Raw genomic sequence first — 17,063 nt, 5'->3', positions numbered from 1 at the left:
CAAGATGTGGCCTAGAGGGTTTTCTTTAGGGATGGTCGGAACATTCCTCAAATTGCAGAGGCAGAAACACAAGAAAAATAAAAGGCACACGGCACACACAAATGCCAGCATCAGACAAACCGGTTCACAATTCAGGGAAAAGTTCAGCAATCATTGCCTCTCTCCAACAGGGTACCCCACTTCAACACAAAACAAATTGGCTTATTCTGGAGGAAAAAAACCCCACCTGGAAGAAAAGTTTCCTCCGGAAATGACTTACCCTGTTGTATGGAACCCAGCGGCTCCCACATGTCAATTTCTTGCTCCAACTGCCAAGGGATGAGGCAGCTGGTGCTGCTTTGGGGAATTCTGAAAGGAAGATCCTCAGGACAAGTGGTCTCCCAGCTGCTAGGGATTTACCCCAAAATTCCCTAACAGGGGTGGGTGGGCCAGAAGCAAGGAGGCTCCCAGTTGGCTTTGCCAAAACTGGTACTGCTCCTCCCACAACAGGCCAATAAATCCAGAGATGAGTTGTCAGGGCAAAGAATAGTGACTTTATTCACAAAGTCAGCAGACCAAGAAGGTGGTGGACTAGTGTGTCTCAAAGAACCATTTTCTCTGAGTTAGAATTCAGACTTCTTTTATACTAACAGGGGAGAGATCAGGTCCTGGCTCTGGGTCAGAGCTTGGAGGGGATGTGTTCATTTCTTCCTTCCCACAATCACCCACAGGTGAACCTAGGTAGGTTTCCCATGAGTTACACAGGTATTCTGGCTTAATGCTCAGTATCTGGGAGGCTATGACAACCCTAGACAGCATATTAAAAAGCAGAGACATCCCTTTGCTGACAAAAGTCCGTCTAGTCAAAGCTATGGCTTTTCCAGTAGTCATGTATGGATGTGGGAGTTGGACCATAAAGAAGGTTGAGCACTGAAGAATTGATGCTTTAAAAATGTGGTGCTGGAGAAGACTCTGGAGAGTCCCTTAGACTGCAAAGAGATCAAACTGGTCAGTCCTAAAGGAAATGAATCTTGAATATTCATTGGAAGGACTGATGCTGAAGCTGAAGCTCCAATACTTTGGCTACTGATGCAAAGAGCTGACTCACTAGAAAAGACCCTGATGCTGGGAAAGACTGAGGGCAGGAGAAGGAGATGATAGCGGATGAGATGGTTGGATGGCATCACCAACTCAATAGACATGAGTTTGAGCAATCTCTGGGAGACAGTGAAGGACAGGGAAGCCTGGCATGCTGTAGTCCATGGGGTGGCAAAGAGTCAGAAACGACTGAGCAACCGAACAATAACCTGGGAGGCAGGGTTCCCTGAGATGGGTCATTATGTATAATTTAAGGAACAACCTCAAACCCTGCCCAACCCCTAGAGCCCCCTCTTCAAATGCCTAGTCCCTTCCTTCAGCCCACAGCAGTCCCCCAACTCCCAACACGTTCCTCTCCCAGTCACAGCCCCCGAGGCCCCTGTCCCCCCTTCAGAGAGACATGCAGCTGAGGCCCCGGCACTGGATTTTATTGCCTCCCTGGCAGAGAAGAGACATCCTTTGGGTAGGTGCTGGGGGCAAGTTCAGGGCACCCAGGGGTGTGTTTCTCCGTTGTGTGGGATGAGGCTCAGATTTGGAGCTGGGGGGTTAGTGGAGGCCTTTGGAGGCTGAGCCTGATGTCGGGGGACTTGGTCTGGGCTGGGAGACTCTGCCAGTGAGAAAGGGGTGATCCCTCATCTCATCATTTGGGCCTGTGAGCCCCTTTGGGGAGCTGGGAGGGGCTGCGGTGTCTCAGGGAGAGAAGTTGACCCAGTGGTGAGTCCGTGGAGCGCCCAGGGGCAGGGGGACGCTGAGGTCGGTGTCCACCTCCTGCAGGGCCGGACAGGTGGGGCCCTGGCCACTGGGGCGCCCCAGGTCAGCCCGTGGGACGACGAGGCGGCAGTGGGCTCATGGGGCTCAGAGCTCGTCGTGGTGCCGTGTCAGATCCTCGCCGTAGTTGGTGGCCTGGCTGCCCACGAACATGTTCCAGTTGCCCAGGATCTCAGCCTTGCTCAGACGCCCGTCCTGAGGGGGTCAGAGGTCAGGGGACTGGCAATGGACCCCATCTGGGAGGCTCCTCCCTGAAACTAAGGATGGCCTCCCGATCGCCATCGCCCTCTCTCTGAGTCCCTGTCCCCCCCCTCTTCTCCCTCCCCATCTCAAACTCTCTGTCCCTCTTCCTTTCTGCAAACAAGAACCCCAAAGCCCCAGGCCTGAGTCTTGGTCATTTTTGCGCATCCCACAGCGCCCGCCCACCCACCTGCAGCCGACCCCGTCCGCGCACCTTGTCCGTGTCGCTCTCATGCAGTAAGTGGTTGGCCTCCACCAGGGGCTGGTCCTGGGCGGGGGGCAGCACCCAGTGGCCCACCTCACTCCCGTCCAGCTTCCCATCCTTGTTCAGATCCCGGAAGTCCCGGAACTGCTCCCGCTCGGTCTGCACCCAGGCCGGCTCCTCCTCCCCCGGCTCCGCCGTGTACAGGTCAGCTGGGATGGAGGAGTCAGGGCGAGAGGGGGTGACATCAGGGGTGGTTCCCAGGACCTCCCAGCCTGGTTCTGACATTTCCGGATCCTGGGCCTTTCCCTGTCCTTTGCCTTAATTTCCTCTTCTGTTTAAATCCGATTAGGAAAAAACCTGATTTACAGGTGATCCCTTATGCATGCATGCTATGAGTGCTAAGTTGCTTCAGTCGTACCGACTCTTTGAGACCCCATGGACTGTAGCCCACCAGGTTCCTCTGTCCATGGGGTTCTCCAGGCAAGAATACTGGAGTGGGTTGCCATTCCCTTCTCCAGTGATCCCTATGCTACACTTGAAACTGACTTCACTGATGGATTGGTCATTTGATTGATTGAATCATCCATCCACTTGGTTGATACACCCGTGACACAAGAGTGTGCACTGCTTGGCACATGGTAGGTGCTCATGTGGGGGAGGAATGTGAAGGAGGAATGAGTGAAAATTTTTATAGGTGATCTTCTGAAGCTACACTATGAACAGCTCACCACATCCAGAACATCCCTCAAGATTCTAGGAGCCCCTCCTTTGTGGCAATCATTTGTAAATGTTTGCAAAACCCTTCACCCCAAGGGCCCACAGATAGATCCGGAAGACATTACAAACAGACAAGTCTTTTTTTATACCAGACACAAAGCCACCATAATCAGGACAGAATGCTTTCTTCTCCTCAGGGTTTGAACCAGGGAGCTGTCTTAGAGATGTCATCAAAGATGGAGCAAGCAGGGGAAAAAATAATGGAGCAGGTGCTGGGCACACAATTACCCAGTTAACCTTCAGGCTTTTCTTTTTTCCTGCCACACCTCACAGCTTGCAGAATCTTAGCTCCCCAACCATGAACTGAACCTGTGGCCATGGAAGTGAAAGCGCCCAGTCCTAACCACTGTACCCCCAGAGAAGTCCCAGTCATCATTTCTTATGGGAAATGATGACCACAGTAACTGGAAGTTACATGGGGTTCTTTTTTTTTTTTTTTCTTGGAATTGTGGTAAAAAGCCGACAACCTAAGATTCACCATTAGTGACACTTAGCACATTCTCAGTGTGCAGTCGCCCCCTCCCTCTAGTTCCAGAACGTCTTCATTTCCCCAAAAGACACCTGTGCCCATTCGGGAGTTACTCCCTATTCCTCCCTCCCTCCAGCCCCCTGGAAACCGATTATCTGGTTTCTATCACAATGGATTTTCCTACTGTAGACATTTCAGATAAATGGGATCATGTACGATGTGGCTTTTTATGTCTGCTTTCACTTGGCCTGATGTTCTCGAGGTTGATCCACATTGTTATACGGATGGTGCTTCATTCTTTTTTACAGCTGAACAGTATTCCATGGCCTGGCTGGATCCCCTCCTGTTTACCCATTCATCCGTTGATGGGCATTTGGGTTGACTATATATATAGCTCCTACATGGTAGGTGGTCTATTATCTCCATTTACAAGATGAGGAAACTGAGGTGCACGGTAGGTGCTTGATACATGCTTTTCTGGTCTGGCACACCAAAGGAAGTCAATAAATGTTTCCTGGGCCTGGCACACAGTGGGTGTTTGATCAAGATTTGCTGGAGGGCTTCCCTGGTGGCTCAGTGGTAAAGAATCCGCTCGCCAGTGCAGGAGTCATAGGTCTGATCCCCGATTTGGGAAGATCCCACATGCCCCGAGGAAACTAAGCCTGTGCACCGCATTTACTGAGCCTGAGCTCTAGAGCCTTTTTGACGCAGCTAGTGAAGCCCCCACGCCCTACAGCCTGTGCTCGATAATAAGAGAAGCCACCGCAATAGGAAGCTCATGCACCACAGCTAGAGAGTAGCCCCCACGCTCTCCGCAACTAGAGAAAAGTCTACACAGCCACGAAGACCCAGCACCGCCAAAAATAAATAGAAAAATACATAATTAAAAAAAAATGTGCCCAAACCCAGCAAGTATACATCATCGGTAAAAGGGCCCCCAGGCCTGACCCACAGCTGATGCTCCGTGAGTGTTTGGGTGAATGGATTCAGGCAGCCTCCACTCCAGAGGGTCTTTGTTCTAACGGCTGATACGTATCAGCTGCTACCCGTGGCTGGGGAGAGGACAGGCGTCCTCAGGGGGAGAGTTGGGCCCACTCACCGATGTACTCCTCGACTTGCACGTAGCCGTCTTTGTTTCTGTCCAGATCCTCCAGGGTTTCCTGGGGAGAAAGAGGCATCGGGGCTGAGAAAATGCAGAAACAGAGGAAAGCAGTCAAACAGGACAAAATAATAGGAGTTTGGTCGTTAAGTTCCTCTTCAAGAGCTGTAGATAATATTCTGAGCCATAGAGACTTCCCTGGTGGTCGAGGGGCCAAGACTCTGCACTCTCAATGCAGGGGACCTGGGTTCGATCCCTGGATGGGGAACTAGATCCCACATGCTACAATCAAGAATTTGCATGAGGGTGTCCCTGGTGGCTCATCGGTAAAGAATCTGCCTGTCTAGAGCCCGGGAGCCCCAACAACTGAAGCCCACACACCCATGCTCCACAACAAGAGAAGCAATGAGAAGCCTGCTCACCACAACCAGACGTAGACCCTGCTCACCGCAACTAGAGAAAAGTCTACACAGCAATGAAGACCAGCACAGCCAAACATAAACATAATAAATTAATTTTAAAAAAAGAGTTTGCATGCCACAACTAAGACCCAGCGCAGCCCAACACATAAAAATAAGTACTAAAAAAATATTCTGAGCAATATCCTTTGAGGTGTCTAATGTAATAAAGATACTGAAACCCCCACCAGGTGGAAAAGGTGGAAGAATTTAACTACCCCTAGCATGGGCAGGGGGACAGGGGAAATGTCTGGACTTTCCATTCAACTTTGCTATAAACCTAAAATGGCTCTAGAGATTAAAGTCTAGTGGAAAAAAAAAAGGGGGGAGAAGAGAAAAAAAAAATCCTGTCACTCTAGAATACAGACAGAGTTGGCAAAAAAAAAAAAAAATCATAAAGTAATAGAAGATGGGGGGCAAGCAGAAATGGCCTCAGAGTGGACACTCCATGTCTAGGGTTGGAATTTTCCTGGGATTCAGCTTTGACACAGTCTCCTCTAAGGCAGTTATGGAGGGGGGTGATTTTCTGAAGGTAGCCTGGGTGCTTGGATTCCAAATGTGAGCACAGAAAGGGGGAGGCCAGGGACTTCTCTGGTGGCCCAGTGGCCAAAAATCCATGCTCCCAATGCAGGGGACATGCATTCAATCCCTGGTCGGGGAATGGGATCCCACATACCACAACCAAGAGTTTTCAGGACACAACTAAAGATCCCATGTGCCACAACAAAGACCCAGTGCAGCCAAATAAATAAATAAATATTAAAAAAAGAAAAGAAAAGGAGAGGCCAGATTAGGAGTAATTAGACACTAGGGAGTGGAGGGTGGGCACTGGGGCCCACAAGGTAAATGCTGGGACGCAAGTCTTGGCGTCAGAAGCCTAGGTTCCGGGAAGGGAGGTAAGAAAAGCCGTATTCCTCAGGCCCCACTCACAGCAATCACAATGTCCCGCATGTGAGGGAACTCCTCGGGGTGCAAGAAGGCCGTCAGCTCCTCCCGAGTGGCCATTGAGTCCCCATCCTGGTCAGCCACCCGGAAACGCCGCTCGTCCCGAGCCAGCATCTTCTTGTAGGTCTCCGCATCCTCCACATCATGAAATTCTTCACCTGGGGAAGGAGGGGTCTTGGTGGACTGGGCTTTAAGATAGAGGGATCTAACTCAGGGGAATGACGGCAGGGAGACCTCCACCGATTAATAATAATTAACAGTAGCTACCTTGTAGTGAGACCTGATGATGTGCTAAACTCTTTATCTACAAAACTGCAATTCATTCTCCCAAGAAGCGAGTACAGTGAGTTATTTTGTTTGTCCTCACTTTATGAAGAAAACTGACTCTCAGAGAGAGGAAATCACTTGCCCAAGGTTATGCAGTCAGGAAGGATGGACTGTGAGTTGACACTGGCCCTCTGGGCCCTGAAGTCACACTCTGGTGCAGTTTACTGACTCAGCTTGCTGGGAACAGAGGAAGGGAAGAGCATTTTCAGCAAAGGAAATGGTATGTGCAGAGTACAGAGGTTTGCAGAGCATGGTGAGTTAAGGGGAACTGCAGAAGATCCATTTAGCTGGGACAGAAAATGCAGAAAATTGAAAGTGGAAGGTTGGCTGAGGTGGGGCTGATGTGGGGCTGAGGTTGGGTGAGCCTGAGGACCCTGGGGAGTCATGGGAGACTGTGAGCAAAGGAAGGTCAGGGTCAGCTCTGAGTGTGGAACGATCCCCCTGAGGGTATGTGAAGAAGTCTGGAGTGGGGTTGGGGTGAGGGTTCAGGTGCTAGAGGATAAGAGCCGTGTTGGGGCAGAGGGCTTGGGCCTGGTGATGAGAGGCAGGAATTCAGAGGCAGAGGCAGAGGAAATGGCTTTGGGGTTCTCAGGATGAGAGGTCAGAGGTCAAAGGTCAGACTGATAGGGCTCGGGCGGTTAGATGTCCCTGGTCAAGAAACTGAGGTCCCCAGTGGATGTCAGAATGAGAAACCAGAGATCAGGGATTGGGGGTGGTCCCTGGTCAAGGGTCAGAAGTCAAAGGTTAGGGATCTGTTTAACGTGTCTTGAGGTTCTCAGGATGAAGGTGTCACAAATGTCGGGGTCACGGTGTGTGAGGGGACCAGGGGTCGGTTCTCGCCGCGTACCCGGCTCATAGTGGCCGTAGGTGGCGTTGCGCAGCTCCTCCCAACCCACACGCCCGTCGCGGTCTGTGTCGTACGTGTTCCAGGCCGCACTCACTGAGTCCCGTATGTGCCGCTGCTGCGTGTGTGCAATCCACGAGCGGAGCTCGGCCAGCGACACCCAGCCATCCCCGTCCCCGGCGCGGTCCATGCGGTCCACGATGCGCCTGCGAGCCGGAGCGGGCGCACGTCAGTCTCGGACCCCGCCCACCCCGGGTCCCGCCTTCTTCTAGACACTGGAGACACAACCCCATATAGGACTGAAAATGCTGTCCCCGCCGGAAAACCGGGGGGAAGAGTCTGTCAATCCCAGGATCACTCCCACCTTAGGGCTCCGCCCTCTCAATCCAGGCTCCGCTCCCAGAGTCGATAACCTCTCTGCCGAGATGCAGCAAGCCTGTGGCTGGCGCTCTGCTCTACAACTCGCCGGCTTGGGGGAAGGACCCATGACAATCCAGGTCCAACCCTCCACTTTGGCCCCACCTCTCAACCCTGAGCGTGTTCCATCTCTCACTTGAAAGAGCTGGGAGGGGACGGAGGGCAAGGAGTCACACCGCGCCCATCGCCCGCAGATTCCTTGTCCCAAGATTCACTCTGAACTCTAACTGCCACGGCAACACGCGGTCCGGACCGCTCCCCGTCTCTGGCCCCGCCCCCTTCCCTGGCTCCGCCAATCTCCTGGCCCGCTAGCCCCTCTAGCTCCGCCCTCTTCCCCGCCCCCTCCCAGGCCGCGCGCGTCTATCTCAGGCCAATATCCCTGCAGTCCCGAGGTATGCTGCGACTCTCCCCTTGCGCCTGGTTTTTCCTAGCCGTTATCAGGCTTTGCCCTATGACTGTCACCCCCAACACGGCGGGCTCGGCCTTCACCCACTCCTCTCCGAGCTCCAGCCTAATCCTGCACACCTCCCTGTCTCAGGTCAAGCCCCTTTAAGCCACCACCTCATGCCCCTTCTCTCAGGCCACGCCTGTCGGTTCCCAAGTCCCATCCCTGGTAACGTCCCGTCATTGGGCTGTGTCCTCGCCCGACCGCTGACGGAGCCCTTCTTCCTGTCTCCATCCCAAAGCCCCTCGACCCAGTCCCCAGAATCCAATTTGAGATGGCCCTGCCTAGGTCGCTGACCCGTCCCTCCAGCGTTATGTTGTCTCTGCTCTGCTCCGGCTACCCAGAGGTTCGAGCTGTGGTTAAGAGCTCGGACTCTAGAGCCAGACATTAAGATTCAAATCCTGCTGCCTCTTCTTGCTGGCCGTGTGACTGTAGGCAAGTCATATAACCTCTCTGTGCCTTAGTTTCCCCCTCTGTAAAATGCGAATAAATAATAGAACATACCTCAGACTGAGGATGTTGGGATTAAATGAGTTAAGCCTGGTAAGCCCTTTGAACGGTGCTGGGCATTGTAGTAAGCGCGACCACAAACGCGTTAGCCTACTTCATCCAACTCCATCCATGCACAACATTCCAGTCAGCATAGCTGACCACTACGGCTATCTCCACCCTGAGTCGGGATACCCTGGTCTCTTATCTCCCACCTGGAAGACTGCAGTCCGTTCCTCAATGGGCTCTCTACTTCTTGCTCCCTATAGTCTGTTCCCTGCATGGCAACCAGAGGGATCCTGTTAAAACCGAAGTTGGCACCTCCTCCTTCAGAGCCATTCCATAGCTCTCATCTCACTGGGGCCCCAAAGGCCCTGCACAACCTGATCTCTCTCTTCTCTCTGCTACTACCTCCTACTTTCTCCCTCTGCTCACTGGGTTCCAGTCACATACACCTCTCCCTTTTTCAGATACACCAGGCACATCATTCCCCCTCCTGCCTCAAGGCCTTTGCACTTAGAGTTCCCTCTGCCTGAATGTTATTCCCCCATATACCCACGTGGCTCAAATATCACCTTCTCACTGAAGGCTCCCCTAAACTCCCTCTTGAAAATTACTATCCTCCTTCCCCTCCATCTCTCTCCTACCCCAGACGAGCTTGACTTTCCTCTGGAGTGAGTTGGTCGAATTCCTTGGCCACTTCTCGTCCCAGAAAAGCTTCATGATCATATTGGAAGTTCCCGTGAGCGTCATCATGAGGGGCTTCGCTCAGGGGGGCCGCGTGGTGCACCCTCCCCTGGCCATGAGGGCCGGCGTCAGGAGATGGCTTCCCCTGGGCTCCACGCCTGAGCAGCAACAGCAGCAGCAGAAGTGAGGGTGGCCACATCATCAGTCCCTGAGGAGTGGCAGAGGCTAGGAGTCAGGGTCACAGAGGAAAGGACAGAGAGGGGATGGGAGGGATAGGGACGGGGTGGGGCGGGGGGGGGGGGGTGGACCCAGGACAGGACAGAGAGCTGGTAGCTGGTTGCAAAGTTTGGGCCTCAAGAAGGGACAGGAAGGGGGAAAGGATTCTCAGAGGTTAACCAGCTGTGGGGACCGAATCCTCTGAGGAAGTCCCAGAGAAGTACCCCCAAGAGGGTAGGATTCAAGCGGGAGACGTGGCGCACTTCCCACGCGTAGTTCAGGGCAGGGTCGTGGCCAGAGAGAAATCTTGCAGGTTCCCGGGCATCGCTTTCAGCCTGGTCCCCAATCCTCCACCCAAGCGGACCCAAACCGTCCTGCCTGGACAGGCCACCCGCCCCCGCCTCCCTTTACCGGGTCAGATAGCTTCACTTCGCTCTCTAAGTTCCACCCTGCTTTCTCCAAAAAGATGCCCAATTTGGCGGCTCACCAGTCAGGCCCCGCCTCCTGAAGTGCAGAGGCCCCGCCCCCCAACCAATGAGCGCTCTTGAGGGCCTCACGGGGCGGGGTCAAAGAGAGTAGGGCGGGCCAAGGGCTCCGCTCGCCACGTCCACAAAGGAAAGCGCGGCCCCGCGAGGCTCGGCCCCGCCCCTTCCCGGTGACGGCGAAGTGGGCAACTCCGGAATGACACGGCCGGGGGAACTACAACTCCCGGCAGGCATCGGGGCGCCCTGCCCGACCACCTCCAGTTGCTCTAGCTTCAAAGCCTCACGGGAGATGTATTTTTATCTCTTTCCCTTTGTCCGCAGGTTTTAGGAAGGGAACCTAGGAGCCAGAGGAGGCTTTCCTTTCCCTCAAGGAGGGAACATTTCTTCTGCTACACCAAGAAGTCAGATCAGACTCCAGCCAAGAATTCCTCAAAATGCCTGGCACAAACATCCAGTAAATATTTGTGAAATTTATTCATTAAAAATACATGACTTGGTATATAAAGTTGGCAAATTCCACCATGGCAACAAGTTAGCCTCAGGAGAGATTTGAAGCCCAAGGCTTATACCATTTATCCCCCCTCACAATTCTCTAAAAAAGTCGAAACGATGAGAATACAACGATTCGGGCCCAAACCCATGTTATATGTGGAGCTGGAAAAGAACCATATATATCAGGAGGGGGATCTGAGGCAGATCACAGGAGGAGAAATCCAGAGGGAGGACATCGGGCTCCTTCCGGAGGCTCAAAAATACCAGGATTCCCGGAGGTCTCACAGCATGAAAAGGACCTGAGGACATTAGCTGGTAACAGCCAGGATGGGGGATGATCGATCGGCAGTTGCTGGGAATGCATTTTTATCCTAAGATTCACCATCCTTGGACAGGCCGGGAGTGGGCAGGAGGGCCCCTACATCCTCCCCACGGAAAGAGATCCAAGGAGCTGAGAAAAGAGGGACAGGGGAGATCATTAGAGACTTTGAAATCCTCCAGGTCTCTGCCTGCCCCTCCCCACGTGTGTGTGTGTGTGTGTGTGTGGTGTGTGTTGTTTGTGTGTGTCTGTCTTTTTCAGTCTCTGTCCTACTCTATGGATTTCTATCCCCCTCTGAGTCTCTTTCTCCCCTCCAGTTTTCTTTCTTCCCATCTCTCTCTGGGTCTCTGTCCCCCTCTGTCCCTGCAGGAATGAATCTCCCTATTTTGGAGGGGGTCTCTACTCCTCTCTCTGAGGCACCTTCCTCTTCCTGTCCCACACCTGGCAGCCCGTTCCTCATCCTTCTCCACAGGAGAGCTCCTCCCGCAGCCACTGTCAGGAGGAGGAATAAGCCGATGACGATCCCCACCACTGGCACCGAGGTCCTGGCTGGTGATTCTGCAGTCAGACAATGTTGTGAGATATTTAAGGGACCCTCCGCCACATCTGAGTCAGGACAGGGGACGGGGGGTTCGCAGTCCCTCCCAACCCCAGAGATCCCAGCACCAGGTTGTGGGGAGTGGGCGTGGGTAAAGGGAAGGCCACTCCCAGGATGTTCTAGATCTAGAAAGTCCCCAGGTTGGATATAAGAACCAGCTGTAGCAAGAGGCGTCTCAATCACTCTGGTCAAGGGACCTGTAGTAGCAGAGTGGGCGGTGTTCCAACTTGGAGAGGAGGGGTGGGCACAGAGCAGTAAAACATCAGACTCATAGAGGCCTGGCAGCAGCAGACAACGAATGGTCAGACTCCCTGAAGACTAGCAGCAGCAGGACGGAAGGTGGTCAGACTTAGGGAGGACGTCCCATAGCAGTTAACGAGTGGCCAGAATCAACGAGGCCAGCAGCAGCAGGATGGAAGGCACTCAGACGTGGGGAGGCAAGCAACGCAGGACAAGAGGCTGTCAGGCTTTGGACGAACTGGCAGCGGTGGGGCAGAAAGCAGTCAGACTCAGGAAGGGTTGCTGCAGCAGAGGGAGAAAAGACAACCAGAAGTCGGGAGCACAGTTCCCCAGGAGGACCTCACCCAGCTCCACCGTGAGGGGCTGGGCCAGCCCCGAGTGCTGCACCACGCAGCGGTAGTGGTGCTCGTCGCCACTCTTGACTGTGAGTGATGACCAGGCGTAGAAGGAGCCGTCGCCGTTGGGGCCCATGTCTATCTCACCAGAGCCAATGGCCAGCCCGTTCCGCAGGAAGCGCAGCTTCAGCTCAGGTGGGTAGAAGGAGAAGGCACTGCAGGTGAGCACAGAGAGGCCGGGACTGCCGGGTCGGGCCTTCAAGCGCATGGAGGGTGGCTCTGCAGACGAACAGGCAGACAGGCCTAAGTCCCAGGCCCAGGGACCCCCGGACCAGGCCCAGGGTTGCGCAGAGATGGAGAGAGGCCTCCATTCCTACCCCTCTACCCAGCAGGTCCCACCACGTGCGGTGTGCTGCTCTGTGCTGTGTGCTCAGTCGCTCAGTCATGTCTGACTCTTTGCAACCCCATGGACTGTAGCCCACCAGTTTCCTCTGTCTATGGGACTCTCCAGGCAAGAATACTGGAGCAGGTTGCCATTTCCTACTCCAGGGGATCTTCCGGACCCAGGGATCGAACCTGCGTCTCTTGCATCTCCTACATTGGCAGGTGGATTCTTTACCACTGTGCCACCTGAGAAGCCCCCATACTACACCTGATCGTGCCCTATGCTGTCCTGAGCCTAGAGAACATAACGATAAAGGGGGAAAGGCCTTCTTAGGGGTACTGATATCCAACCTGCCCACCACAAGGGTATCCATCTCTCTTCCAGTCCTTCCTACAATGACACACGCATCTACCATGGGATGTGCCAGGCACTCTTCCAGGCACTAGAGATACAACAGTGAACAAGAGACAAAAGTCCCTGTCCTCGTGGAGCTTGTGTTCTAATGAGAGGAGTGTGTTAGTCGCTCAGTCGTGTCCAACTCTCTGTGACCCCATAGACTGTAGCCCATCAGGCTCCTCTGTCCATGGGACTCTCCAGGCAAGAATACGGGAGTAAGTAGCCACTCCCTTCCCCAGGGGATCTTCCCAACCCAGGCATAGAACCCAGGTCTCCTGCATTGCAGGCAGATTCTTTACCACCAGATTCTCTGAGCTACCAGAGAAATGAATATTTGTGTATATGTAAATGAAAGGGAGGACTTTGCTGGTGGTCCAGTGATTAAGAATTTGCCTTCCAATGCAGGAGACATGGGTTCGATCCCTGGTTGGGGAACTAAGATCCAACATGCTGCAGGACAACTAAGCCTGAGCACTGCAACTACCGAGCCCATGCCCTACAATTAGAGAGAAGCCCACTCGTCAAAATGAAGACCCGGAGCACCACAAGGGAAGATCCTGCATGCCACAACTAAGGCCAGACACAGCCAAAAATAAATACTTTTAAAATAAATGAAAGGGAAACAGGCTATGAAAGTGTGGTGAGGGAAAATAAGACAGGCCCTACAGTCATTCAATAGATAGAGGATATGAAAAATTTCAAGCCAGCACACTTGAAATTTAAATGAACTTGACAAATTCCTGAGAGACACAATGTTCCCGAACAGACACAAGAAGAAATTTTACAACTGAGTAGTGGTACTATAACTATTTAAAAATTTTAATTCATAATATAAAACTTCTTGACAAATAAATTTCGGGTTCAGGGACTTTCCTAGTGGCCAGTGGTTAAGACTCTGTGCTTCCAATGCAGGAGGCACAGGTTTGATCCCTGAGTAGCACAGCCAAAAAAAAAAAAAAAATTGAGCCATGTACTTTTTTTTTTGGCCACACTGTGTGGCATGCGGGTCTACTTCCCTGACCAGGGATTGAACCCTTGCCTCCTGCATTGGGAGCTCAGAGTCTTAACCACTGAACCACCAGGACAGTCCCTGAGCAGTGTACTTTAGATAGGTAAGTCACACCTCAAGAAAAAAAACAACAAAAAATGAAAGATGCTATAATGAATGAATGGACAAAAAACAGGGGCATGAGAGACAATAAGGGGGTACGACTTGGGGGCACCCTTTAGCCAGGGAGGGCCCTACTGAAGAGTGGACATTCAAGGTCAAACCTTTAGCATGAGAAGGACCCAGTCCTGGCCGGAGCCCAAGAAAGAGCATCAAAAGCAAAGGGAACACTGGGGACTACTCTGGTGGTCCAGAGATTAAGAATCCACCTTGTAACGCAGGGGACAGGGGTTTGATCCCTGCTCGGAGAACTAAGACCCCACATGCCGTGAGGCAACTGCATCTGGGCACCACAGCTAGAGAGAAGCCTGCAGCGCTGCCACAATGGTGACCTGACACAGCCAAAAGTAAATTAATTAATTTTTTTTTTTTTTAAACGGCAGCGAGAACAGCTGGTGCAAAGGCCCTGAGGGAGGAAAGAACCTGACATACTGGAGGAAAGGGAGAAGTCCAGTGTCACTGGGGGCATTGTGAAATTACAGCGGTGGAAAGCAGCCAGGCCATGCAGGGCTTGCAGGCCTCGGAGGAGAGTTTGGATTTTCATCCAAGATGAGTGCGAATCTGTGGTGTGGTTTTAAGCATGGGTGGGATGGGAGCTCATTTATGTTTTTAAAACGTTCCACCTGACTCCTGGGTGGAGGAGAGTCTGAACTGAGGGCCGAGATAGAAGCAGGAAACTCAGTGTTGGAGAGGCTGAGGACAAAAGAGCTCTAAACTGCAGCCCTTGAATTCCCTAGACATGCCTATAATTATAGCTCAGAGTGACACGTGATGTATGGAATGGAGGTCACATAAGGTCCTGCGGGCGTCTGAAGGAGGCGAGAGAAAAACCTCAGGGCCAGAGTGGAACCTGACACCAGTGGCCTCTGGCACCAGGGAAACTGGCAAAGGTGGAGAAATGGGAGGGCTGGGGCAAGCTCAGGGGACTCTGGGTGACTGCATCTGGCTGAGTGGGGCAGAAGGAGACAGGAGAGGCTGAGGTGAGGGGCAGAGGCCATGCCACGTGGGATCGCAATGCCAGGGGCCTGAACCGTGCCCCGAGGGCTCTGGGAGCCACGGGAGGGCTGTGTGCAAGAGAGGGGCTGGGGACCACAAGGGGTGGAGGAAGACCCTCAGAGATGTGATTGTGGGCGAGCAGGGTGGACTGGAGTCAAGGGGGCCGACGGGGAGAGGCTGGGGAAGAGGATGAGGCCCTGGGAATGGAGAGGGCCTGCAGTGATCAGGGGTTGCTCACCTTTCCACTCCAGGTTGCCCCGGCCCCTCTCCAGATGCCCCAGCAGCCGGTGTGGGCAGGAGTAGAGGAGGAAGGTCTTCTCCTTGTTGACCGCCTCTGGCTGCTGCGTCCACTTGATACTGACAGTCCGGGACTCAGGCCAGTCACCATCCCAGATGCCCAGCTTGGGGTCAAACATCATGAACTCCTCGCCGTTCAGGGCAAACTTGGCCACCGGCACCGAGATATTGTCAGGGCCCAACTCGCAGCCCAACAGGCCCTGCATGGTGAAGGGGCCTGGGGTGCCCACACACGGATGAGCGGGCCCGGGAGCAGGGTTCCGCCGTCCCCTCCTCCCTCAGACCCGGGATACAGGCTCCCAGCCCAGGAAGTCCCCGTCTCACCTTCGCCTAAAGCTTGGAGCGCTTCGAGGAAGAGCGTCTCCTGGTTCCTCAGGTCCATGGTCTCTTTCTCCCAATACCAGGACACCTGGCTTTCCCAGACCCATGCGCCGTAGGGCTCAGCCTGCGCCCGCAGGTTATTGTAGCTCAGGTACTGCTGGGGCCCCAGCCAGCCCGAAACCCAGAATGCAGGGGTCCCCGCTGCGGGGGCCGACACGGCGGTGAAGTGGTACTGGAGCGAGCGATAGTTCTCTGCCGGCGAAGAGAGCAGATGGGGCGGGGGACCTAGATGGGACAGACACCCCGGGAGAGAAAAGACCCCCACCCCAGACTGAGGGGCCAGACCCTGGCGGGGTGGGGGGTTGGGGAGGGAGTCCCAGGAAGAAGGGGACAGGTGTTTTCCAGACAGACCGCCAGAGGGAGAAAAGATCGTGGGAAACCAGACGAAATGCGTCCGAGAAGGAAGTCCCCCGGCTCGAGCGGGGAATCTCGGATTTCGGTCACTTCCCGGAGGCTGGCACGTCCCTCGTGCCCGGCAGCCCCTCACCTGCGCTCAGCGCCCCAGGCAGGAGGACGAGCAGCAAACCGAGCCCCCAGGGCTGAGGCCGGGGAAGCCGCATCCTGAGTGGGAGACCTGGGGCGGGAGGGGGCGCGTGACTCCTCCGGACCCCCGGCCCGCCCCTCCCGCAGCTCTGGCCCGGCCCGGCCCGGCCCGGCTCGGCTCGGCTCGGCTACCCCGCGCGCCCGCGGCTGCAGGTGGAGGAGCTCTATCCCGCTGGGAGGATGACAACAAGGCCCTCCTCCTCGATGAACTTTCACCCACTAATTTGATCCGCGCTGGTTAATTAGTTACAGAGCCTGGATAGGCTGAGATTCCTGGCTCAGACTTCGGCCCCGCCTCCTCATCCTTCCTCCTCCTCCCCCCTCAGACCCGCGAGTTCCGTCCCCTCCTCCCTCGGACCCCAAAGTCCAGATCGCCGGCTCCCTAGTCCCTGAGACCCGGGAGTCCTGCGCCCGGCCCTCGGTCTAGGGGCCCCAGCTCTGGACTCACTCACTGGCAGCCGCGATCCCTTCCCTCTGCGGCCCCAGCCGGCTCCCGTGACTGGAGACCCCAGTTCCTCTCTCACATCCTGTCCAGAGACGACGGCTCCTCGACTCCAGGAATATCCAACCCCGCCCCTACAGCTGTAGGGCACACCCCGGGCCCAGGGCCCGGTCTGGCTGAGTGTCCGTCTCTGCCTCTCTCGAAAAACTTTTGTCTTTTTTTTTTTTCTCTCTCTTGCACTGTTGCTCCCTGATTTTCTTATCTTGAGAATGTCAGCCACCCAGCAAATTCATGACAAAGTTGAGAATCAGTATTATCCGAGTGCCAAATTTGGAGGTCTGTGTGGGTCCCCTCCTTACCTCCTTGTCCGCCCCCCATCCCAAAAGGTCACTAACGCCTGCGGTGATAAAAGTTCTCCAGCTTCCACATTTCTTCCTTCCTCCCCCAGGGGGCCTCTTAAAGTGCCCCTGCAATTCCTTAATATCTTCTGGTATGACCTCAGTAATGCACAGACCCAATATTC

The 17,063-nt window shown here is 54.2% G+C and overlaps 2 protein-coding genes across 7 annotated transcripts; both read right to left on the bottom strand.

Moving 5' to 3' along the window:
* Window positions 1–760: 760 nt before the first annotated feature.
* On the bottom strand, window positions 761–9,965 carry RCN3 (reticulocalbin 3). Of its 4 annotated transcripts, none has more exons than XM_055552040.1 (7): window positions 9,875–9,965; window positions 9,208–9,455; window positions 7,213–7,415; window positions 6,024–6,196; window positions 4,636–4,696; window positions 2,276–2,499; window positions 761–2,040 (listed from the first exon to the last, which is right to left on the bottom strand). In XM_055552040.1, the coding sequence occupies exons 2-7, from the start codon at window positions 9,447–9,449 to the stop codon at window positions 1,933–1,935; spliced, it is 1,011 nt and encodes a 336-aa protein (XP_055408015.1). In that variant the 5' UTR covers window positions 9,450–9,455; window positions 9,875–9,965; the 3' UTR covers window positions 761–1,932. The 4 variants fall into 4 exon arrangements, with proteins under 4 accessions (XP_055408015.1, XP_055408017.1, XP_055408019.1 ...); XM_055552042.1 differs by having other exon boundaries at window positions 2,300–2,499; XM_055552044.1 differs by having other exon boundaries at window positions 2,384–2,499.
* A 433-nt stretch (window positions 9,966–10,398) lies between these two features.
* FCGRT (Fc gamma receptor and transporter) lies at window positions 10,399–16,688 on the bottom strand. 3 transcript variants are annotated; one of them, XM_055552038.1, is made up of 7 exons: window positions 16,551–16,688; window positions 16,043–16,129; window positions 15,499–15,747; window positions 15,116–15,391; window positions 11,942–12,211; window positions 11,201–11,317; window positions 10,399–10,891 (listed from the first exon to the last, which is right to left on the bottom strand). In XM_055552038.1, exons 2-7 carry the CDS (start codon window positions 16,113–16,115, stop codon window positions 10,812–10,814), a joined length of 1,065 nt encoding a protein of 354 aa, XP_055408013.1. In that variant the 5' UTR covers window positions 16,116–16,129; window positions 16,551–16,688; the 3' UTR covers window positions 10,399–10,811. The 3 variants fall into 3 exon arrangements, with proteins under 3 accessions (XP_055408013.1, XP_055408012.1, XP_055408014.1); XM_055552037.1 differs by having other exon boundaries at window positions 16,547–16,687; XM_055552039.1 differs by lacking the exons at window positions 11,201–11,317; window positions 16,551–16,688 and having other exon boundaries at window positions 16,043–16,301.
* Window positions 16,689–17,063: the final 375 nt, after the last annotated feature.

Source organism: Bubalus kerabau, chromosome 17, assembly GCF_029407905.1.
Source record: "Bubalus kerabau isolate K-KA32 ecotype Philippines breed swamp buffalo chromosome 17, PCC_UOA_SB_1v2, whole genome shotgun sequence".
NCBI classification, from domain to species: domain Eukaryota; kingdom Metazoa; phylum Chordata; class Mammalia; order Artiodactyla; family Bovidae; genus Bubalus; species Bubalus kerabau.
This window is presented reverse-complemented; position numbering and strand designations above follow the sequence as displayed.

Coding starts and splice junctions, on each gene's coding strand:
- FCGRT (XM_055552038.1), bottom strand. CDS start 16,115: ATGCGGCTTCCCCGGCCTCAGCCCTGGGGGCTCGGTTTGCTGCTCGTC. Junction 12,212..15,115: donor GGGCAACCTGGAGTGGAAAG/GTGAGCAACCCC, acceptor GTTCGTCTGCAG/AGCCACCCTCCATGCGCTTG. Junction 10,892..11,200: donor GATGAGGAACGGGCTGCCAG/GTGTGGGACAGG, acceptor CTCTTTTCTCAG/CTCCTTGGATCTCTTTCCGT.
- RCN3 (XM_055552040.1), bottom strand. CDS start 9,449: ATGATGTGGCCACCCTCACTTCTGCTGCTGCTGTTGCTGCTCAGGCGT. Junction 6,197..7,212: donor CTACGGCCACTATGAGCCGG/GTACGCGGCGAG, acceptor CTCCTTCCCCAG/GTGAAGAATTTCATGATGTG. Junction 2,500..4,635: donor GCAAGTCGAGGAGTACATCG/GTGAGTGGGCCC, acceptor CCTCCATCCCAG/CTGACCTGTACACGGCGGAG.